Source organism: Hibiscus syriacus, unplaced genomic scaffold (genome assembly GCF_006381635.1).
Source record: "Hibiscus syriacus cultivar Baekdansim isolate YM2019G1 unplaced genomic scaffold, ASM638163v2 tig00110678_pilon, whole genome shotgun sequence".
NCBI lineage: Eukaryota > Viridiplantae > Streptophyta > Magnoliopsida > Malvales > Malvaceae > Hibiscus > Hibiscus syriacus.
Window position 1 is genome coordinate 101,603 of NW_024062822.1, and position 24,902 is coordinate 126,504.

General features: G+C 32.0%; 1 protein-coding gene across 4 annotated transcripts; it reads right to left on the reverse strand.

Annotated features, from left to right (window-relative positions):
- Positions 1-15,757: 15,757 nt before the first annotated feature.
- Positions 15,758-17,286, reverse strand: LOC120138172 (HMG1/2-like protein). Of its 4 annotated transcripts, none has more exons than XM_039153746.1 (8): positions 17,161-17,286; positions 17,016-17,070; positions 16,785-16,883; positions 16,622-16,679; positions 16,466-16,510; positions 16,275-16,337; positions 16,078-16,155; positions 15,758-15,990 (listed from the first exon to the last, which is right to left on the reverse strand). In XM_039153746.1, exons 2-8 carry the CDS (start codon positions 17,060-17,062, stop codon positions 15,973-15,975), a joined length of 408 nt encoding a protein of 135 aa, XP_039009677.1. In that variant the 5' UTR covers positions 17,063-17,070; positions 17,161-17,286; the 3' UTR covers positions 15,758-15,972. The 4 variants fall into 4 exon arrangements, with proteins under 4 accessions (XP_039009677.1, XP_039009676.1, XP_039009679.1 ...); XM_039153745.1 differs by having other exon boundaries at positions 16,257-16,337; positions 17,161-17,285; XM_039153748.1 differs by lacking the exon at positions 16,466-16,510.
- Between the last annotated feature and the right edge of the window lie 7,616 nt (positions 17,287-24,902).

Genomic DNA, 24,902 nt, shown 5'->3' on the forward strand with positions numbered 1-24,902 from the left:
CCTATATAAAGGAGGCTTCATTCAACTTTGTAAATCAGATTTCTTTGATTAATAATACAACGAGAGTTCGTTTTTGCAAGTACTGATTGCCTTGTGCCTTCGAAGCTTCTTCTCCTTGAGTTCTTTCAAGTTCTTGTGAGGGAGATTAATCTTCACACTCCAGTTTGCCTTTTCATCACGACTAGGAGGGTTGGTTAGAGTCATATTATCGTGTTTGCCTTTTCATTGCGACTAGGAGGGCTCAATAGGACATTATCCATCGATTTTCCACATATCCATCCACGTCATCAATCATCTTTATCGTTCACCTTCATAAGGGAGATCTTTTGATTTCTTGGTTATCTTATTTTATTTGCAATTCATTTATCTTTTCTTTATCTTGTTTTAATCTTATTTTTATCTTGTTTCCAGCACCAAAAAGAAACCCTATCTATTGCCGCCACCTTCCCGATTCATCCCTTATTGTTCTTCATCGAGTCTAGATCTTTTCTAGGTTTGATTCTTCAACAAGAGCAACGTTCATTAACCCGTCACCGCTTCCTTATCAACTGGGGTTGAAGAACTTAGTTGATTACTACTCGCTACTAACCCAACTTCACTACTTCTAGGTTCAACAACATACAATGTAACATCATCTTCTTGCGAAACACTAATGTAAGCAATGAATCGTTCAACATCTTCATTGTTGGTTAACAAATAAACTTTACCTTTTCTCTGATAAGATATCCTAAATCCACTTAGAGGCTCTAAATTCAATTTCTTTGCAACACGGTAACATTAGAGTTTCATAAGTTAACTTTTTTAATGACAATTTTAGTTGAAGATTCATGGGTAAAGGCATATATTGTAAAACACCATGAACATTCTCTCATGACCCTCCAAAACACAAATATATCCAAATATGATCATCATTAGATGATTTCATTCTACAAATTGAAAATTAATTTACTAAACAAATGAGCTATAAACTACATATCATCACTAACTTAGAGAAAAACATACCTTTATTAAGTTGATAGTTGATAATTTGGGAGAGAAATCATTGAAAAATTATATAGAAATAAAATTATGTAAAAAAAATTAGAGATGGGGAAGGATGTCGTTGGATATAGGAATGGATGTCGTCGGAGAGAGTGATAGATGGAGATGGAATGAGTTGCGATTTAGGGATTTAGGTTATGAGTTGTTGCTGCTGCGTAGTTATATATCCAAAATATTTGTGTTGCGAAAATAAAACCCGTTGCGAAATTAAAATTCGTGTTGCAAATTCGAAAATCGAGTTGCGAAAATAAAATTCGCGTTGCGAATTCAGAAATCGAGTTGCAAATTTGAAATTCAGTATTGCGAATTTAGAAATCGCGTTGTGAATTTGTTGGTCATTTTCGCAAATCCAAAAACAGTTGGTTAAAATCGTATATCATAAGGAATTTTCGGTCACTGAAGTTATTTTCTCTTATTATTTCGACAGCAATAACTACCACTAAACAAAAGTAGGAAACAATCCAAGAATTTACACACAAATCAATCAAATTTTAAGGCCAAATTAAATGAGTGTTGAACTGTTAAAAATGCAAGAATATAAATAGGGTACACACATGAATGCCGAAAAAGAAAGAAAGAAAGAAAAGTAAATACATTAATAAGCTAAATAAATGAAGGAATAATGACTAAATCTATTAATAAAAATAAAATAGGGATCAAGATCGAAGAAAAAATATATTTTAGAACTCAAATGAAAAAAATTCAAATAAATAGCAAAGACTCTAAGGGACCAAAATGAAATAGATGCGTAAATGATGTACCGAAATCATAATTAAAACGAGACCAAAATGAAATCATAGGGAAACGAGAAGGGCCATGGTAAATATTTGACTTTGGCCACTTAAAAACACGAAAGCCCTTATTGGGCCTTTTTTTAAAGTATAAAACCTATTTTGAAACAAACAGAACCCATTGCCTTTTCTTTTCTAAAAAAGGATCAAATCCCACTCTTGCAAATTCTCTGAAATATTATTGGTGTTAATCATGTTTCTTCATTTTTCTCGTTGGTCACCATAGGGGGTGGGGTCGGCCACCGCTTTTGGCCATGGAAATAAAGAAAAAGATTCTTTTTTTTTCGATCCTCTTCACTCCCTCAACTCAAAACTAAAGTCGGTTTCATCAAAATCCCTCAAAAATGGGGTAGAACTAAGGTTTTCTTTTGAAATACTCGTTCTCTGGTCACCGGGATTTTCCACCTGTTTGCTATCTTTTTATTTTAATAAAACCAACCTCAAAAGAGAAAACTCCTAACCCTCAAGGGAGATTCAAATCCAAAAACAGACCCACTGAAAAGCCTTCATTTTCCCCAGGTTTAACAAAGGTTGAAAACTTAGGTGATTACCCAAAACAATGCATGCAAACACAGAACGGAGTAAAAAAATACCTTGAAGAAAAAGATGGTAAGTTGTATTGATTCTCCAAAAGGTTACAAAGGTTTTTTTACTTTGATTTTTTTTTCTCGAAGTTTTCTTCCCTCCCACCCCCTCTTTTTTTCTTTTTTTTTTTTGAAAAGGGCTTTTATATCATCTTAATCTTATAGAAAAGAAAATGCCAAAAACAAATATGGAAAATCTCATTTTTCGATGCTTTGTTCTGATTCAGTTTTTGATCCTTTTGTTTGTTTGATGGTGGTTCTGATGAGGCGTACGGAACCCTGACAGAGAAAGATTGGTCTCGCACGGGTTAACATTAAAGGCCCCGAATTTATAGCGAAAAGAGATGACGGCTTCCACGATAACGCAAATTAGATGATGGCACGGCTGGACGACTCCCTTGTTTTTTTCTTAGGCCATCTTCAACGCTGCAATAATGTGGAGATATCTCCACTTTAGAGTGCTCCAGCCCTACGCCACATCTATCTCTATTGTAGAGAATTGCTATAATATCATGTCACATCTAGCGCGGTACTGTAATTTGCGCTACATTTTGATTTTTTTAAATTAAAGTATATTAAATTATAAGATAGATAAAAATATATTAAAATTAGATAAATAATCATACTAATTTTTTTGTAATTTTTTTGATTTTTTTTATATTTGTAAAATTAATATTATAATAGTTAAATATTATGAATAAAGTAAAGTTGATGGTAATGTAGAGATAGCGCTGGAGATGAATTATTGTTTCATCTCTAGAGTAGAGGTAGAGATACTCTAGAGTAGAGATGAGGGCTGAAGATGGCCTTAATGGCGACAGTAAGAGCATAAAATCCTAGGGTTTCATGTTGTTGGGCCTTTGTGAGGTTATGTATCGAGCTTTAACAAAATAGGTCCATCTGTATTGGGTTGAGGGAATTGTAATAGACCTGTTAAATAAAATTTAAATAGTGCTTATTTTAACACTTTAATACTTAAAATATAATATAATAGTAAACTAAAATTTATTTTAAAAATATATAGTAATATTAGGGAAAGTAATTCAAACTAAACATTTAGAAAAAAATTTGAAAAAGCCCTCTGACGAAAATGAGTATCTAGAATCATATTTTTATTAACTATATTATTGACATGGTCATTTTTTACGTCAAAATAAATTCCTTATTCTCGAAAAACAAAGAAAATTAAATAGTATAGGAGAAGTAAGGGTCGATCCCACAAAGACTAAGGAGGTTGATGGAATTTTTTGTTCTAGACTTTGGATTTTGACGTGTATTTGAGTGAAAAGAAATGAAATGGGCGGAATTTTGTAGTTGGAGAATAAAATAAGTAAAAAAGTAAAGAATCGTAAAGAAAAATTAAGAGGAAAATATATTTAAAGAAAGTAAAGGAAGTGAAAAGAAAAATAAAACATGGAACCTTTATTGGAAAAATCAGTCTTGGGCGTTAGATCTGACTCAACTTATTTAGATCATTGAACAAGATTTACCCTTCGGGATTGAATTCGATTACGTTTTCTATATGGACAAATCATTGCAATTAACTTTGTATACCGAATACCCAAGTGCAATTCATTGATCTCGGCGTTGGAATTTGGTCTAGGCAACAACAACGTTGTAGACCAAAATCGTTTAAGTGCATAAAAACAGACTCGGATGGTTGTCTCAATTAAAACTGCAATACCCCAAAATTTAGGTTAGTAACCAAAATGTAAAATTTGAAAGTTTAATGGCCAAAGTATAAAATTGGGAAAAGTTTTGGGACCTAAGTGTTAATTTTCCCAAAAAGAAATTTTATTCCATAAAAGGATAGTTTACTCTTGAGAGTAGGATTTTATGGAAAATAGATTCTAGATCAGGGAATTTTGTTAAAAGCTATAAAGCGATAAGATTCAGAATAGGAATTAGATAATCGGATCGAGTCGAAACTCCACAAAAATTTGAAGGATATTATATATTGTTTGGAAATATTATTTCCATTTTTTATTATATAAAGTTAGCTCAAATCAGTGTAATTTTTCAGATTTGGTCGAACAGAGGAAAATTTAATGACTAAAATGCAATTTTTGAAAATTGCATTGCCAAAATAGAAAGTCAAACCAAGTTGATTCATCTTTGACTAAGGAATATTTTAATGGAGGATATTGTAATGACATTTAGTAATTATCAAGTTTCATTAATGGTAAAAATGGAATTTCTCATTAGTTGAATTTTAAATTCAATTATATTATAAAGTGTCATGTGTTAAGGATTATTTATGCCAGAATAATCAAGAAAATTAACATATTTTCAGTAAATCTCCAAGCTAGGGCCGAAAATACCATGGCTTTAAGATAATAATTTTTTTAAGCTTACATGATTGGTTTTTAGATTAAGTCGTGAAATATAGAATTAATCTACATGAAATTTTCTATCATTTGGTATCAATATTATATGATGAAGATGTTTATTTCATGCGATTGAAAATTAGGGTTTATGTAGGGTTTGGTATTTTGAAAATTTGATGAAAGACTATTATGTTTTTTAGGTTGGAGATTAAGTCTAAGACATGTGTGATGATTAATTTGATGTGTACACGCTTGTATACCATTAATCCTAATTAGGGTTTTTGGAGATGTTGGGATTTTGATGTAATTTGATGTTGTTATGGTTAGAATAGAATGAATTTAATCTAAGAAAGTTGAATTCATGCTTGAAATGAAAAGAAAATCAAGTCCTAAAAGACTTGTTATATCCGACCATAAGGGGAAATTAGGGGGAAATATTGAAAATTTTCCTATGGTTTAGAAATGATATTAGAAGTGTTTTATATATTTTGAAAATCAACTTGGATCCTTTTAAAAGCTTGAGTTAGAAAAATGGATAATATACAAGTTTTGGGAATTGTGGGACAATATTGCAAAAATGTGATAGATGGAGTGTTAATGCTGAATTTTAATATTAGAAATGCTGGAATTTTAAGTTAGAAAGTTGATTGGAACTAAATTTCAAGTTTGGTAAAGCTTGAGGGTGGAATTCGAAAAGTCTCAATATTATAGGGACTTATTTCAAGTTTATTAAATGTGGAAGTATCATTATTGAAATTCCTAGCCATTTATAGTCATTGGGATTAAGGCTATAAACATGTAACACCCTTAACTCGTATATATCTCGATATACGAGTCAAAGATGTTACATCAACTTGAAAACATTTATTGAACTGAAATTTCCCTAAAAATTTATTTCCTTTGAAAGCACTTTTGTTCTAACTTTAAAAATCTATTTTAAAGTATATTTCAACTTATAATATATTTCTTTATTACAGGAAAATAAAATCATTATTTATTCGATAATTTTACTAAACTATGTCTTTTCGTAAAATCTTTTAAAAAACATAATAATGTAATAAATTATTGTCATGCATAGATACTGATAAAACTAAACTAAGTAAACTAAACTAAAATAGTTCTAGTTTACTATTACAAATTATAAAAAAAAATATGATAAATAGAAACTACTGACATAATTATACATGACACTATAAGTCAAAAGAAACATCATACATGTCTTATTGATACTGATTATATGTATGTCTTTCCAGAAAGATGCTCCGATAACTCCTTACTGATCTTACTTATCCTTATTAAAACCTACGCATGAAAATTATCACGCGCTAAGTATAACTTAGTGATGCAGTAATAATCTAAGGTGAGAAAAATCTGAAAATATCATAAACATAAATAAAATAATTCAACTTAAAACATTAAACTAGCAAACCTTTTCTCAGTCGATTTCTTCACTGAGACCTGAAATTTCTTTTTAAATCATGAACTCATGAAAATTCTGATAAATCATATATGATAAAATAAGCATATAATGCTTTCTGTCAACTAGAGATCATTCACAACTTGCATATTCATTTTCATAGCCCAATGCATATTTATGAGAACATAAGATACGTGAGTAAGGTACGCACTATGCACAACACGGTGCAAATCGTAACTGATATTGAGATATGATGTACTTCAGTGACATCTTAATTTGAATAAGCACCAACGGTGCTGGACATTGATACACGAATGTACCAAAGCTGATATGATAACATTGATACACGAATGTACCAAAGCTGATAATACTCAACTAATGGCATGCCAAGTGTACCAGTAATTCTCATTATACATACAATGGGCTCATGTACCATAATTAAATCCATAATCAAAATATCATGCTTAGGCAGTTCATACCCTAAATCATTCATAAAACTGATATAGAATATTATAAAAATATTCTTTATAAGCTTTATAAATTATACTTTAAATTTGAATGAGGTTGACTCATCGCAAGTCGTCCTCGATCAAAAATAATTAAATAAATAAATTGCACTCACCTTTGCCTCACTACAGAACTTTTATACAATAGTCCTAGTCACGAGCTTTGTCCTTACCTTTCGGATCGTTTGGATTGCTAGATTTATCGTAGTCTGACAATACCATATTATAACACAAAATGTTTGAACTACATATTAGTATCGTACTAGCATAAGCTGATTTTAACATTCGAAAATATATAAAAAACGAGATTAAATCGATATCAACTAAATCACATTTCCATTATAATTTCCAACTTCTCAAAAATACTCTTCCAAATTCATGAATATTTATTTTCATCTTTAACCCTTCATCTTTGCTAAATTACACAAATAAGCCACAATTTATGAATTCTTTTTAGAATTCACCTCAACCTTTCCATTTAATTCATAATGTTCCTTCACCATTATGCTCATTGTACATTAAATATAAAAATTCCATCACTTTAATAAAATGTTCAAATCAATACCTCAACATTTCAAACATTACTCTTCATCTTCTAATTCATTTCAACTTAAATTCTAAAATTTTCATATTCAGACAACTTACACTACCTTTAAAGAATTCGTATTATGTATTGATATACACACTGGAATTTAATTTTGTTTCTTCCGTTGCAAACTAGACTCGAATAAGAATTTATCCATATAAAGAAATTCTTCTAATTCATTCTGTACAATTTATGGTGAATTTCCAAAGTTGACCGACAGAATCTGTTTTGTGCAGAATCTGCTGTCTATTTTTCTGACCTTGCCTTGGTTAAAAATTCATATCTTTTTGTATATACCTTGAAATTGATCTCCGTTTGTTTTAAACAAAACTAGATTGATATTCGAACACAAATGTATAACAATAACCTCCAAATTATTTTATAAAATTTCTGGTGAATTTTTAAACTCACTGCCAGATTTATTCCCTATGATTGAATACCTCTAAATCATTTAGGGGAAATGTTTTTGTTCATTTTCAAGCATGAATTCAACCTCCTATGATTAAATTCATGGATTTCCAATCATAACAACATCAAATTGAATCAAAATCTCTTCTTTCTCATAAACCCTAACATGGCCAAACCTTATTTATGCATGTACAATTAATTTTAACTATCATACATGCTTTAGAAATAATCACTAACATCAAAAACTTAAAAATCCTTCATTAATTCTTCAAGATCACTAAACCTCCTTAAACCTTAATCATGAAATCTCATCACATAATCATCTTCACCATGAAATATTGGTACCAAATGACAGAGAATTTCATGTAGATTAATTCTCTATCGAATAACTAAATCCAAAAATCAAGTATATTGCTTCAAAAATCCAAATAAAAAAACTTACCTTGGAGAACTTGGAGTTTCTGCCTTGAAGACGTTGAATATTGATAATGGCTTAATTGTGTTGAATATTCTAGCATTTAAAAGATAAAACACATGGCAATTTCCAATTAATTGAATTTAATATTCAATTAATGAAAAATCTCAAAAATACTCTTAATAAATCTTGAAAATTACAAAATGCCATTGTATTATATTCCATTAAAATATTCCTTGGTCAAAAATGAATCAACTTGGCTTTTACTTTCGAATTTGTCCATGCAATTTTCAAAAATTGCATTTTAGTCACTAAAATTTCATTGTTTCGGTTAAATCTAAAACATTGCACTGTTCTGACCAAAATTTCTCTGATCTAAAATATGAAAATAATACTTCCAACCATTTCCTAACATCCTTCAAATTTTCATAAAATTTTGATTCGATCCGAATATTCGATTTCAATATCGAACTTTACTACTTTATAGCTTTTAACACAAATCTCGTACCAAAAATCTGATTCCCACTAAAATCTCTGTTTTAATCCAAACTTTTCATTTACATGCTAAAATATATAACTTTTAAAAATTATAAATTTCGGTCCCTACACTTTTCAAAGTTTATACTTTAACCACTAAACTTTCAAAACTTATATTTTTTATCATCGGTTAAAATTTAGGGTATTACAAAATAGGGGTTTGAGGTTTTGGTTTTTCACCATCCACTATTACGAAAAAAATTTGAGCAAAATTCATATTTTCTGAAGAAAAAAATCCCAAAAATAGCTTCCCGAGAAGAAATGTCTGTTAGGACCGTCAACGCACCCCATGGCGTAGCGAAAACAAAAACTCAACGGTCTCACCAGCGATCCAAGTACGCAAAACTAAAATCGGGAGGAAAGGATTCAAATACTTACAATGGGTTCCTTGAAAAACAGCAAAGACAATAGCGACTAATGGTGATCACGAACGGTTCAAATCGTAAGCCTCCACGAAAATAGGTCTCGACCTCTACTTAGTTCACCCGATTGAGAGCAAAATTTACATTTCCCAAAACCTGTTTTGAGAAAAAAAGGCAGAAGAAGAATGGCTGCTAGACCTTAACTCACTTTTTATATATCAGTTATCCTAACATATTAGGGATTTTAAGTTATTTCAAATTAATAAAAAATCTTATTTAATTAATTCAAAATAAATGTTCATTAAAGTCTTATAATCTAAATTACAATTTTTAACATTTATTTAAACTCTTATTTAATTATTCCGAATTAAATATCGATTAAAAGAGTTGTAATCAAAATTACATTCTTTTTTTACTTACTACATTCGGGATAATTAAAATTATATGTATATATCAAATATACATATATTAACACTAGATATATTTTAGTAACATGCAACAAATTGTACATCTTTGCTCATTTCAATCCTAGGGTGTAACCTTGTAGGTTCTTGTAACGTTAATAGTAATTATTAGAACAATTCTAATATTACATACAATGAATGACATCTAGCAATATATCATTGTCACCTAAGTTACAAGAAATTATGATTCGACATATCATCTTTGTGATTAACTCTCTTTTATGTATTACATCATTTTGTCCTTTATATCCAGAATAGGCACAAGTCTTGGAATAGTCACACTTGTATAGCCCATCTATTGTTTCTTGACATCTAGAGTATACTATAATTAACAAATAATTTGTGATATCTCATATCAACTTTTTCGAGCATGGTCATGCATTTCTAGTCTCACTCAATCAAGTGGCATGTGATATATTTCCTATTTATAGGAAGGACAAACCATATCTTAATCATACACACCCCACTACATATATCGAGATATATTCAATAACAATCTTTATAGTGCAACCAGTTATGGAGCATGTTTAACTATATCAAAACATACAACAATATATGTTGGGATAACATTGATCTCAAGTCTGAGGATCATACATATAGTCATCACCATGAGTAATGTTATGACCATTACATAATAATCCAAGACATATGCTCATGGTGGGTCAATCCAATACATTGTTCTCTAACAATATAATCATATATCAATTCTGACATCTCTATGTCAATGACAACTCGTTGTCATGAATCATTAACATGTTAGTCTTAAGCGTATTATTATTATCCATGCTCATAATAATACTTGACTATGGATCTTTTAATAATAATAATGTCATTATATGGACTTTATTATCTTTCAGTTTATGTTAAACATAGACATATAACTGAAAATAATAGTGGTAATGCCTTTATTCAATAAAATCGGTAAATAAATGTATTATTACAATCATCATATGATTGGTCTTTGGGCATACTCTAACAATGTCACGCCTCAATAATGTGTATATTTCATTGATCGAACTACGGCTGGAAGAATAACGGAGCATTCGTCAGCGTGGGATGACATCAAGCGATTCGCATAACCGAATGATGATATATCTTCAGCAATTTGGTCTATTCAAAAACATATTTGTATGTGGATTTAAGGTGTAATCGTCGTTAATTGCGGCTCTGATTAAATGTTGGAGGCCCAAGACACACATTTTCCATTTCCCGAGTGGTGATGCGACGATTCCTTTAGAGGACGTCGCTTACCAACTCGGTGTACCTGTGAATCGTACCACCATCGTGAGGCAGAACAGTTACTACTAGGGGTGTAAAAGAGACAAGACAGATCGCGAGATACTCGAGATCGACTCGGTTAAAGCTCGATCTCGAATCGAATGAACTCGACTCAAGCTCGAACTCGACTCGAATTCTTAACGAGCTGAAACGAACTACTTAATACTTGACTCGGGAAAGCTCGCGAGCTACTCGAAAAAATGTTATATTATTTTAAAATTACATTATTAAAAATATATTAAAAATACATTATTGATAATTATAAATTTTAAAAAAATTAAATGTAATATAAGATTTTTGTAGGTTCAAATTCGAGTTTGAGTTCAAGCTTGAATCAAGCTTCAATCGAGCTCAAGTCTCGAGCTTCAATGGAGCTCGAGTCTCGAGCTTCAATCGAGCTCTTGGAAATTTTTTGAGTTCGAGCCTTTTCGAGTTCGAGTCGAGTTTCAATATTATATTTCAAGTTCGAGTTGAGCTTGATAAGTTTTAGCTCGCAAGTTTTTGAGTCGAGTCGAGCCTAATTTTAAACTTTTCGAGTTCGAGTCGAGCTCAGCAATACTCGAGCTCGACTCGGCTCGTTTACAGCCCTAGTTACAACCCCATGATGTTGGTCTATGAAGTTTTAGGAAAGCTGCAACCATTCGAGGTCATGAACGGCTATTGGATACGGATAACGTGGTTAAAGTCTGAATTTCAAGTGATGAATGACTCTACCGAGGACGAGTTATTTTTGCATCCCGAGTATATCTTCTCCAACTAATCGAAGGGTATTATTACCGGATAAATCCGATAATTTGACGCACACTTAGTATATGTCTATATTAAATAACTTCCTTGAGTGTCGTAATACTAGTTGGGGCTCGACGATTTTATCCTTTTTGTACCAGGAGCATTGCAATACTACAATTGTCGAGCGGGGTCGAAAAGTTGATGTAGCAGCTGTCTAATATTGCTGCAATCCTGGGCTTGGTATCAGTTACAGTTTTTTTATGCTAATTACACCAGCCCCGGTTGAGTTTCCTTTCGCTATAAGGTAATTTTTTAACTTCATTTTTTAACTAATTTTTTAATATATTTATTTAATTTTTTTTTATCTATTTTTAATATTTTTATTTTTATTTTTTTAGATGGCGCCATAAAATAACCGAGATGAAGTTATCGGGTGCAACTACAAAAGATATACGGATAAGGATCAACATCGTCGGTCGATATGCGATAAATATTAGTATTTTACTATTTTCTGAAATTGATTAACTTTATACATACTAACTTTTATAATTAATATTTACAGTTTTATTGGTTTTCGTATGCTGACGAAGAGATCTACCAGTTATTACCACTAGGATTTTTTTATGGGTTTGATTTATGGTGTTCCCTGACGCTTGTATTATATTTTGCGATTATTGAGTTCTGCACCGTTGATAGAGTGTTGTGAAAATTTGCATCTCATCAGTCAATTTCGACCATTCTCCCATATCTCTGAAATTATGAAGCAAATGGGAAATCATATCTCACGACAACGCAAGAGAGGGGAGAATGTGAACAACACAAGGCCAAATTCGTCAAGTCCAAGAAGAAATCATTGTCTTCTTCTTCTTCTGCTTCAGCATCTGCATCTGAAAAATACTATTATGCATTTCAGGCTAGTTTTGGTTTCTATCATGCATATTATACTTCAATCGAGACTCAGCCGACTTGGGTTGGAGGTTCATGGAATGCAATGCAGCAAACTTAAGCATCTTCGATAGAACATGCGGGTGAGGGTGAATGGGATCATATCATATATGGTTAACAATGTAGTCAAGTCAATTCAGTAGCAACAATGATGGCGTCAGATACCATAAGCTTATCACCGTATTTCGAAGGTAGATCTCAGAGTGTGTTAAGTACACCTCCTTTTGAAAAACGAAACCAAGATAAAGATGAAGACGACGAAGAAAAAGATCAAGGCCGACGAGCCCGCGCCATTATCATTTAACCACTCCTCCGCATACCCGTCCTTAAGCATGGGCAAAATGGGCACTCACCCAGGTTCCCTCTTGTCTGGGGTCTAAAATTGTAAATTCACATAAAATTAAAAGTTTATAAATTATTTATTTATTTATCCATCTACTATTTTATTTCTGTTTTGCTCATCAAAGTATTATTTTTTTCAAAATTATATTGAACGGTATATATTTTTTTAGAATCCACCATTAAAAATAACGGCACAATTGATGTGACATTTTTAAATTATTTTTTACTTTTGACTTAATTATTTTTCATTATTTTTTTGACAAGATGAAAAATATTAAAATCTAACATGTATCACTTTACAACCATGCTTATTTTGTGTGAGTAGTTGGATGTTTAATAAAAATTTTGTTGTTTTCTATTTAAAAATTAATGTACTTATTAGATAGTTTATTAAATGTAATATAAAAACAATTTCCAAGCAAATTATTTAGTTTTTTTTTGTTCTTACAATTCAATTTTTCTATACTTATTATTAGGGGCCTAATTTATATTTTTGCCCGAAGCCACTAAAATCTCAAAAGCGAGCTTGCTCCTCGGCATCGTCAAGAACATAAAAAATATAAATAAATTTTCTTTGTAAACAATTTATTTTTTTAATACAATTATTTACTTTATAATTATTTTTTAAATTAATCCGACGAGGTGACGAGTTTCATAATGATCGTTGCCCAAGTGAGCATTGTTGTTGCCCATTAACCAATGAATATAAATTGTTACATTTTTTAGGAGGAACTCGCCACCTCAATTTTTTATATATTTTTAAAAAAAATATGAGTCTCATTAATTATATTAAATTAATGCCTCACGCAGGAACCACTCATTCGAGTCCATTAAAAAATTATATCATAAGAAACTTATCACCTCCAGGTGGTGATTTCCAATGATATTATAAAAAAATGTCGGGTTCTCCAAAATAAAAAGTTGAATGGCCTATTCAGCCAATTAATTTACACGCATGGGTTATTGGGGGAACTTAAGGTGGCGTTTGGTTCGCAGGAATCCATTGGAATTATGGGGAATTTAAATTCAATTACACTACTTTCCCATGTTTGGTTCAAGTTTTCAAAATGAATTGGAATCCCTCATGACTTCAATTTTCCATCAAATGAGGGAAAGTGAATTTCATCCATTCTATAATGGAATTTAATTCTCTTGTTGGAGGGAATTGAAATTTGATCATATTACCCTCATCAATCTTTTGGTAACTTATTCATATATTGAATAAAAATATTTTTTTATTATTTCAGGTCGAGTCGGGTTTCTAATTCATATATTCAGGTCGGGTCGGGTGAAACTTTATTTTGGTCGGATCGGGTCGGTTTTTTTAAGTGTGATATTCAGGTCGGGTCGAGTTCGGGTTTAGGGTGAAAAATACCCGACCCGACCCGAATATATATATAATTTTACCTTATATATTTAGGAATAATTATAATAATACCCTTTATATTTTTTTTTAAATTAAATCATTGTTTTTATTAAATAAAAATAATTTTTTATTATTTCAGGTCGATTCGGGTCGGGTTTCTAATTCATATATTCTGGTCGGGTCAAACTTTATTTTGGTCGGGTCGGGTCGTTTTTTAAAGTGTGATATTCAGGTCGGGTCGGGTTCGGGTTTAGGGTGAAAAATACTCGACCCGACTCAAAAAATATATAATTTTACCTTATATATTTAGGAATAATTACAATAATACCCCTCTATATATAATTTTTTTTCCAATTAAGTCACTGTTTTTATTGAATAAAAGTATTTTTTATTTCGAGTCGGGTTTCTAATTCTTATATTCGGGTCGGGTCGGGTGAAACTTTATTTTGGTCGGGTCAGGTCTCGGATGGAGGTTCCCTTGTTCTCGGGTCGGGTCGGGAGAAGTAAAAACCCGACCCAACGGGACCCATGGCCATCCGTAATTAGGATGATTTTAACTTATAATGTTTATTAGCATGATTTTTATAATTTATTGAAATGAATAATCAATCAATAAAATTAAAATTAAAATTTAATATTTAATATTTAATATTTTTTAATTTTTTATAATATATTGCTACATGTAATTTATAAAACAAACTAAAATCAAAAAAAACAAAAAGAACAATCCTGTCATTTTACATTACTAAAATCAAATTCATCTGACATGTCTACGAACCAAACAGAATATGGAATTGAATTTCAATTCAATTTTCTGTCAACCAAACAGAATATGAAATTGGATTCCAATTCCTGACAAAATTCCAATTCCTTCACAGATTTCAATTCCCTCATAAACATTCCAACGAACTAAATGCGGTCCGCTACGGTCCGTAATTCAGGAGTTCGAGCAGTGCTTATCCTTGTCCGTGTATCGACAATTATTTTATGTATAATTTACCTTGCCTTAATTTTAAGACTTCTAAACTAAATTACTACATTGAGTGATTTTTTTATATAAAATTATGGTGTAAATTGAATATATAATATAAAATTTCATATTATAATAATAGTTAATTCATGAAATAAAATACTAAATTTCTTAAGTAAAATTAAGGATTCAAATTCTAACATTTGTTAATTGAGCAACCTAGGTTGAAAGAATCCCTACTTTTATAATACCCAAATCAAATTAATCAATCAGATAATGTTAGATTGACTCATTCAGATGCCAATGCACAATGCAAAATCCAAAAAAGATACAAGCAAAACAATTTAGCTTTAACTTTTCCACTTCTGTAATTGAACCACGAATAAGAAACCGGAGATCGATAGAGTACCATTCCAAACCCAATCGGAAGAAATTAAAGAATTATAGCTTGAAAAACGTAGTCTTTCCCAACCAAAAAGAAAATTAACGGGAAGCTAGTTGGCTAAAGCCTACTTAAAGTTCAAAGAAATCTAGCTTTTAAGCTCAGGCAGTCGGGCTTTAACACCAAAGCAATCGGTCAAGTTGAACAAAGCCGAGAAAAAATCCGAGTCATGCAATATAACGTAAAACTACCACACCTGAGAAGGGATAAGCTCAAAACATTAAACAAATATCACACAGAGAGAAAACCACAAAACTTAATTTTTGATCTTTAAGAGAACTTTTAAGTACAATATCCATGAAGAAGCTACTGCTCAATATGTCCATTTATATCCATCTCTTACCTAATCTAAGATATCATTGCTCGATATTATAAAATCAATACCAAGTCATTTGTTCATCTCTAAGTAAGAAAAGAAATCCTTAATCAGCCCAACCAGTTCTAATCAGCAAGTTTACTCATTTAATCCTCGTCTTCATTCTGCAATAACACAAAAGAAACAAACAAATTAAAACACAATACTGGGGTTTAATCTTAAGATCCAGTTAGTACTGAATTAGAACCAACCTCTCCGCTCTGCACGTCATCGTCGTTTATTTCAGACTTTGACTTATCTGATTCATCATTGTTTCCTCCACCACCAGCCTACATATGTAAAATCGTTACAATGAATCCATGATATTGATTACAGAAGGTAATTACAAAGAATCATGCTAAACAAATACATTATTATCACAATCATTTACCAGTTTCGTGTTATATGCCTGAATATTCTTGTTGTACTCAGTTTTGCGCTTCTCTGCCTTCTGAACATAAGGAGCCTTCTCCTAAAATTCCAAATGATAATTAGAAAAGTCTTCTGGCAAATAAATGTCTACCAAATAACATAAACATAGAATATAGCACTGCTAGTACTAATATATGATTTGCACAAAAATAGGCAAAAAATACTCACGGCATCTGTCATGTTCTTCCACTTTGCACCACCAGCTTTGCCAACCTAAATGCAAAAATTTAGCGAATAAGATAATCGAAGTCCGAATTCTAGTCATTAAATTGAAAAGATAAACTAAAGAAACTTTAGCGATTTTCGTTAACAAAGATAACTCACAACAGCGACGGATTTGTTGTCAGGATTATCCTCTTTGTACTGCTTCCTGAACCCCTCCCTTAATTGATCAATCAATCACGAAATGAATAATATAAGAAAAATAATGATCAGAGACGCAGTAAAAGAAAACTCTACAAGTTTTTTCAGAGAGTATATGACATACATGAAAACGAAGAATGCACTAGGAGGCCTCTTTGGCTTGTTTGGATCCTTGGCGGCCTTCTTCGCACGCTTTCCGGCTCCTGCGCCTTTGCTCTTCAATCTATTAAAGAAATCAGAGAACAAACATCCGTTACGCAACGAACTCAGCAGATATTGCGTCCTTTCGTTTGATATATAAAACATCACGAAGAAAAATACAAAAGAAAATCCAATAGAACAGTACAAAACTCACTTGTTGCCAGTTTGTATCGAATCGGACTTGGTTTGACCACCTTTCATTGCGAATCCTGCAAGGAAAGAAAACGGGAAAAAAATGAGAATCCCTATTTTCGGTCGAAACTAGGGTAATAGGGGACTGAGTCGTCGCCGCGAGTTACCTGAAGCGATAGAGCTTTTGCTTTGGGAAATAAGCAGGCGAAAAGACACAGAGAGAGTTCTTTTTAGAAGACTACTTTAGAGCGGTTTCGGGGTGGGGGATGGGCTTTGGCTAGAACTGAAAGTTTGGTGCCAAATAGAAAGTGTATAAAAATGGATTAAAAATCGAATCGCGGAAATTAGTGAAGCCCGCGTTTGGGCGGGAGTTCAAAAAGGGAAAATTCTCTGCCACATCAATGATCCTCGTGCCTTGAGTTTATTCGTTGTTCAGCTTCATTTGCGAGAATTGGGTTCATTCATACAGCTTCGGCCCAGGGGTTACCATATTTGGGAATGTGGGCACTTCCATCCATAACATCGTGGTTTTTTTTGCCCCAATAAGACAGCCTGAAAAAATAAATGCAAAATAAAGCACAGACATTTTTATTTTGGGATTTAAGATATTTTATGGTACGAACTCGTTACGTTGAGGTTACGAGTTCTAATAAAAAAATTATATTTTATCGATGTGACGAGTTTGAATAAAAAAAAATTTTTATTGAGACTCGTTATATCGAGATGATGAGTTCCAACTCTGCTGTAGTATTTTTGTATTCTCCAAAATAAAAACTCGGCTGACCTAGTGGGTTAAATAAAAAACCTAGATGCGGGGAAAAATCGTTCCATCGTTCTATTTCAAATGACTAGAAGCCCAGAACGCCTTGTTTTATATACCCAATAACTTTTATAAACTTTAAAAAAAATTCATCACATGTCCTCAAATTATGACACTTAATTTAAATTGGTCCATAACATTATAAATGTTCCATTTTCATTACTAAATTATAACTATCATTCTAAATTGATCCTCAAACTTTTGAACATTTTAATTTCATCCTCAAACTATAACTTTCATTATAGATCGATCACTAAACTTTTTGAGCATTACAATTTCATCTCAAACTATACATAGATACTAGCCACGTCCCTTGTTAATAAAATCATTAGTCCAATTTATATTATTACATGTTTGGAAAAAAATTAGTTTAAACTATGGTTGAAACTAATCACATATTTGGATGAATTTAGGGATAAAATTGGAATATTCAAAAGAATGCTCGAAAGTTTAAGGATTATTTTAGAATGAAGGTCATGGTTGGGAATAAAATTAGAATATTCAACAGTTTAAGGACTAATTTAAAATGAGAATTATAGTTTGGGGACATGTGATGCAATTAACTAAAAAACATCTTGCTTATTAGTTTGACATAGGGTTGTAAATGAGACGAGACAGATCGCGAGCTACTCGAGAACGACTCTGTTAAAGCTCGATAAATACTCGACTTGACTCGAGCTCGAGCTCGACTCGAGTTCTTAACGAGCCGAAACGAGCTATTTGATACTCGAATCGAAAAGATCGTGAGTAGCTCAAAAATATAATATATTAATATTTTATTTTTCAAAAAATAAATTATTAATAATATAAATATTTATGTGTTGATTTTTTTTAAATGCAATATAAGGTTTTCGTGTATTTAAGGTTTATGTTCGAGTTAGAGTTTGAGGCTTTAATCTAGTTAATTTTAAAACTTTTTCCTCTTTTCGAGCTTAAGTTAATAATTTCGAGTTTGAGTCAAGTTTGAAAATTTTAGGCTCACGCGTTTTCAAGTCGAGTCGAGCTCCATTTCAGAGTTTTCAAATTGACTCGAGCTCGACTCGGCTCGTTTACGGCGCTAATCCGGCAAATAAACTGAAATAAATCCGAGTTGAATTAGTTTTTCATTTCTACATTTCCAGTTCATGCATTTAAGCTTTAATCAAGGTAACCAAGCTTTGACCCTGGGTTAAGGTTCGTTCAAGGTATCAACTTGAGCATGACCTGCGCCCCCATTTTACTTATAAAATAAACAATGCATGCAATTTGCAGAAAGCAACTAGCTAGGAACCTTCCATGGGATTTACATGCGTTGAACAATTTTCCATTATTAATTATTTTCCCTCTGGAAAACCAAAGATAAATTAGGTCAGTACATAGTCAAAACCAGACAGCCAAGAATTTCAGACATTGTTAAAGGAACCAACCAGTTCTGGTACATGAATGTCCGGATACTGTTGGATTATTAAAGTAAAAAAATGTGGGGGATGAAGAATCATGGAAACTTTAAAGCTCCCACGGTTTTTCAATGGATGAATACTGACGTGCTTTAATTTAATATTGTTAAAGTAAACGAAAAGGGTCTGTTTAGGGTATCTTAAATATAAAATTGTTCTAAGACACAGCACCTGGATATTCAGAAGAGCCACATGTTTTAAACAAAACCAGTCCTTGAGATTGATATATATAAGAAAATGATGGCAGGCTGGACCAATCCAACAGCATGCATGTGATTTCTATGGCTTATATACATCACTGTCAAGGATTAAAATAACCTTTTATTTTATGGATGCGAATTTTTTAAAAGTTATAAATTTAGAGAGTAAAATTATAAGATTTTAAAGATACAAAACGTACAATGATGGAATGAACATTTACTGCAGTCTTCCAGGGTAGCAAGAAAAGGACTGTCTGAAGCCAAAATATGTACAAACACGCCTAACATTAAATTGTTGCAGCCGTATTTTTAAAATTTAAAATTATCAGATATTTTAAATTTTTTTATATTTTTTATTAAAAATCTATTTTCATCCCTATATATATATATATATATAATCAACTGTTTTTACAGTGTATAGCTAACTATTACGGGATTGTCTCAGAAAAGGCGGGTTAATATACGGCTAATATACGGCAGTACCGGATATATTAAAATGTATTTAATAAATTCGGTTTAGCGGTACCTATTATGTTGACAACTAATAATGTTTTAGGTAGAAAATATGAAAAACTATTAAAAAATTTGGTAACCGGTCAACTTTGGTTATCGGTAAGTATCTATCCTTTTTATAAAAGTGTCCATACTTTTAACATATCAAGTAAATTTTACCGGTTTTGTAATAATGAATCTGGTTTTGTCATATTTTTACCTGTTATATTGTAAAGTATCTATCCTTTTTATAAAAGTGTCCATACTTATTTCACTGTGAAAATATATTTATTATTATCTTTGGTTAATATTGTTAAATTTAAATTCTAAATAATATTTTATAAAATATCAAAACAATCAAATAATTTTTTGTGTAAATGAAATTATTAAATTAATATTATAGGTGGAAAACATGAAACACTATTAAAAAAAAATTGAAACATAAATTACATAACTTTAAAAAAAGTATATACATTTTTATAAAAGTGTCCATACTTATAAAAGTAGGTCTAAGTCATGAAGAAATATTAAAAAAGTGTGCTACCGGTTCGTGTCGATCCAAATTAAAAATGTGTCGATCCAAAACGATATAACAAGTAAAACTATGACAAAACCGGTATAGAAATGATAAAAACCGGTAAAGCGCTACCGGATACATTTAAAGTGTCGGTACTTTAATATAAGGATCGACACTTCGTGAATTTAAAAGAGAAGCAGTTTTAAATCCTATAAAGTGTCGATACTTTTAAAAATGTATCGATCCAAAATGATATACCAGGTAAAAATATGATAAAATCAGTATCAAAACGATAAAACCGGTAAAAGATTACCGGATATATTAAAAAGTGTCGATACTTTATATAAGGATCGACACTTTGTGAATTTAAAAGAGAAACAGTTTTAGCGCCTATAATGTGTCGATACTTTAAAAAAAATATCGATCCACAACGATATAACAGGTAAAAATATGATAAACCGGTATCAAAATGATAAAACCGGTAAAATGATACCGGATATATTGAAAGTGTCGATACTTTCGTAAGTACGTGTAATAAATTATCGACACTTTCAAAGAAATAGGTAATTATCCTTTCGAAAGTATCGACACCTGACATAAAGTATCGACACTTTTGTATTTGTATCGATTAATATAAATAACATATCCGATGAAATATAAGCTAAATATCATCTGAAAATAGATAGAACGGACGAGTTTTTGAAATCGAAGCGTAATTGTTGATGCATTTCAGAAGGCGTTTCTAAAGCGAAGTTTGTTTGTTTGTTGCTGCAGTCGAATCGAAAAGTATGTTGTCGAAACCCTAATTTTTTATTATTACAGTAATCGTGATATGGTTTTTAAGTGTTGTTTGGGGTTTTGGAGTAAAGAAGCATTTGGAACCGATTGCAGCAGGTAAAGTGATGATTCATTCAAGGAAAAATAAATGTCGATACTTTTATTAAATATTATAGGTAGAAAATGATATTATATGTTGTATAAATGTGCCGACATATTTTGGTGTGGCCATTCAAATTCTTTTGAAGAAAACCGTTTTACCACAAGAGTAGTTATCTATATTTGTATATTGAATAAAGTATATGTAACAAAATAATTTGATTTGCGTAAACTGATATATGAAGGAAAAATAGAGTCAATGGGTTGGAAAATTGTTGGTGGAGCAGATGACTTTGAAATTGAGGCCGAGACTCGAAAGCAACCAAAGGGTAGATATATGTACTTCTAGTAAGTATCAATATCTTTTTGTTATTATTGTTGAAATGGTAATTGGATTAAAGTATCGATAAACTTTAAATTGATTACAAATTTTAAATGTTGACAGTATGGCCGAATGCAAAAGGATGAAGGAAGATGACACACAGAGCGGTTCGGTATGTAAAATGAAATTGACATTGAGTAGTATTTAGTGTTAATGTATTGATTAAGAACGTTTATGTTTTATATTAGGTGACAAAAGATGTGAGGTCCAAATGGAATTCAATGAGTGATGCTGAAAAGGAACCTTACATCACACAGTCAAGGAATGATAGTAAAGAATACAAAGAACGGAGGAAAGCACATGAAAATAAGGTATTCATTAAACTTGTAAATACGTTGATAAAAAATATATAAAAACTATAACATTATATATTGTTAAAAAATGTAGGAAGTGTCGACAAGATGCAGCATTAAAAGGGTGAATTTATTAATTAAACACCTTAAGGAGAAGGGTCAGTTGAATGTGCTGGGAGAAATAGGTTTTGGATCGTTGGTAGGAGTAAGGGATCGACCTATTCGGAGGGAATTGTGTCGATCCTTGATGGCGCAATTTGATGTCAGACAATGTATTGCTAAATATGGTGATTTTTCATTTCCTCTCGGGATCCCATGTGCTGCAGCCGTATTGGGGGTAGAAAATGAAGGCAAAAGTGTTGTAGAAGTCTGTAAGAGTAAGGACTGGAAAGCACTTGCCTCCAAATATGGTTTGAAGCATAAGGTGACATATGCTGAAATTGAAGAGGAAATAAAAAGTGGATCTTACGTTGGGGATGAGCTTAAGGCCAGAGTTCTATTATACCTTGTCGGTATCTTTCTTTGTCCAATGGGTAATACGTCAACGAACAAAGAATATATGAAGCTCATTTGTGATGAAGGCTTGAAGGGTGAATTCAATTGGGCTGAATATATCCATTCGAGATTGATTGAATCAATAATCACCTTTAAAAAGGGCAGCCAGAGATACCTCAAAGGGTGCATAGCAATCTTAGAGGTAAATGAGTTGAAGAACTTTTGTGTTTTATATAAAAATAAAATTTTATTATAAATGCAGGTTGCACTGTTCGATTTTTGGTCGGGCTGTGAGGCAGTGTCGGCTTATGAAAGAACCGGAGTGGCACGCATCCATGCATGGGGGAAGGAAGAGGTGGTTAGAGTGATGGTGAAGTTGAAGTTGGATAGAGCGAAGAAGCAAGAAAGGGTAATAAATGTAATTAAATAATATTAAGAATATATCAATGTCTTAATATTGTAATTTAATTTTGAAGGTTATTGGCAAGGATGTAGAGGAGGCAGTGGAGGCAGAGGAGAAGAAAGGAGGTATGGTTGTATTGGGGGATGACGGTGAGTGGGACGACGGTGAGGGAAAACAGAGTAACTTCGACATTTTGATGTCTGAATTGGCTGATATCAAAAAAATCTAATTTGAAATCATGCAAAGATAATCAAGAGTCGAAGAGAAACTTGAGAGAGTCGAAGATACACTTGAGAGCATAAGGGGTAGTGGAAGGAAAAATAGATGGAGTGGTGAAAGAAGTAGAGGTGTTGAGGGGTGAAGTGGTGAAAGAAGTTGGGGTGTTAAGGGGTGATATTAAGATGGTGACGGGTGAAAAATTTGAGGGAGTGGTGAAGGAGGTTGTGGAATTGAGGAGTGAACTTACGGGGGTGAAGGGGGTGGTTGATAAATACTTGGATGAAGGAGATCAATTGAAGGTGAAATAAAAGAGATGAAGAGCTATGTAGAAAAAATACGATGAACTGAAAAAAATATGAAGAAGAAAAGAGGGATGAGGAAGAAGAAGATGGAAGAAATGAGGAGGAGGAAGTCGATGTCATTTATACACCGGAGAGTGTTATAGCAGCAGATTTGGATTCGGATGTCCTGCACCCCAGAAGAAGAAGCAGAAGGTAAGTTGAATAAAAGAAAACTTAATTTGATTTTTATTATGTTGTTGTGACAAAAAATTTTATGCAAAATTGTAGGTTGAAAAAGCGGATATTCCAAGCGGAATTGATGACATCGAAGCTGCAATTTGTGATTATTTATGGAATAGCGAGTTAGAATCGGAGTAAGTGGAATATATTGCTTTGTGAGTTATATTTAAATATTTCATGACAACATATTATCCTAATGATTCATACAGATATTCTGTAATATCAATGGGAAATCAATTCGCTAGTGTATACGACGTTGCAACGTTGAAGCCTACGGAATGGGTTGGCGGTGTGGTAAGTAGAAAGTAGAAAATGTTAAAACTTATTGAATATGTTCTGATTGTGTAATTAATTTTGTTAGGTTATTGATTTGCTCGCCTGGACAGTATGCTACGATTCTCAGAAGTCACTCCGGAGGATTGGCGACGTTGCAACGTTGAAGCCTACGGAATGGGTTGGCGGTGTGGTAAGTAGAAAGTAGAAAATGTTAAAACTTATTGAATATGTTCTGATTGTGTAATTAATTTTGTTAGGTTATTGATTTGCTCGCCTGGACAGTATGCTACGATTCTCAGAAGTCACTCCGGAGGATTGGCTACCTTCCATACCACTTAGCGGTGAGTTAAATTAATAAATGGAGATAAGTAGTGTTATACGGTAAATTAATAATGTTTGTTGCGTAATTGCAGCAGCAGGCGTTGGATGCCAACAGCAAAGAAAGTGTTGAGGGTATTGCTAGCTTCTAGGGTCCCATACTAAATAACTATGTGAAATTCACCGACTGTGAGAAGGTAAGACACCATACCAATTGCAAATGATGTTTCGGATATAGAATGTTGAATTTGTCAAATTGGTGTGAAATTTGTTGCAGATCATGATCACAATAAACTACCATAATTCACATTGGTATCTGTTGGTGTTGGATATGGTAGATCGTGTTGCAACAATATATGATAGTATGTTTAAAACTGAAGCAGCTAAACAGAGAGTGAAGGATGCTAAGAGATTGGTATGTATGTATGTATGAAATGACATTATGTAAATTATAATGCATAATTTTTTTGGTGCATAACTTCTTCTATTTTAATACAGATTAAAATATTAGATTCTTATAATAAGAAATGCATTCGGGTTGAATCCTGTGGATCTTTAGGAAAGTATCCCTTGAAAAATTTCAAATTTGTGGAGCATAAGAAGAATAAGCAATTGAATGGGTATGAGATGTTATCACAAATAGAAAGCTTAATTTATGCAG

Coding starts and splice junctions, on each gene's coding strand:
- LOC120138172 (XM_039153745.1), bottom strand. CDS start 17,062: ATGAAAGGTGGTCAAACCAAGTCCGATTCGATACAAACTGGCAACAA. Junction 16,680..16,784: donor AGTGCATTCTTCGTTTTCAT/GTATGTCATATA, acceptor TGATCAATTAAG/GGAGGGGTTCAGGAAGCAGT. Junction 16,338..16,465: donor GGAAGAACATGACAGATGCC/GTGAGTATTTTT, acceptor TTGGAATTTTAG/GAGAAGGCTCCTTATGTTCA.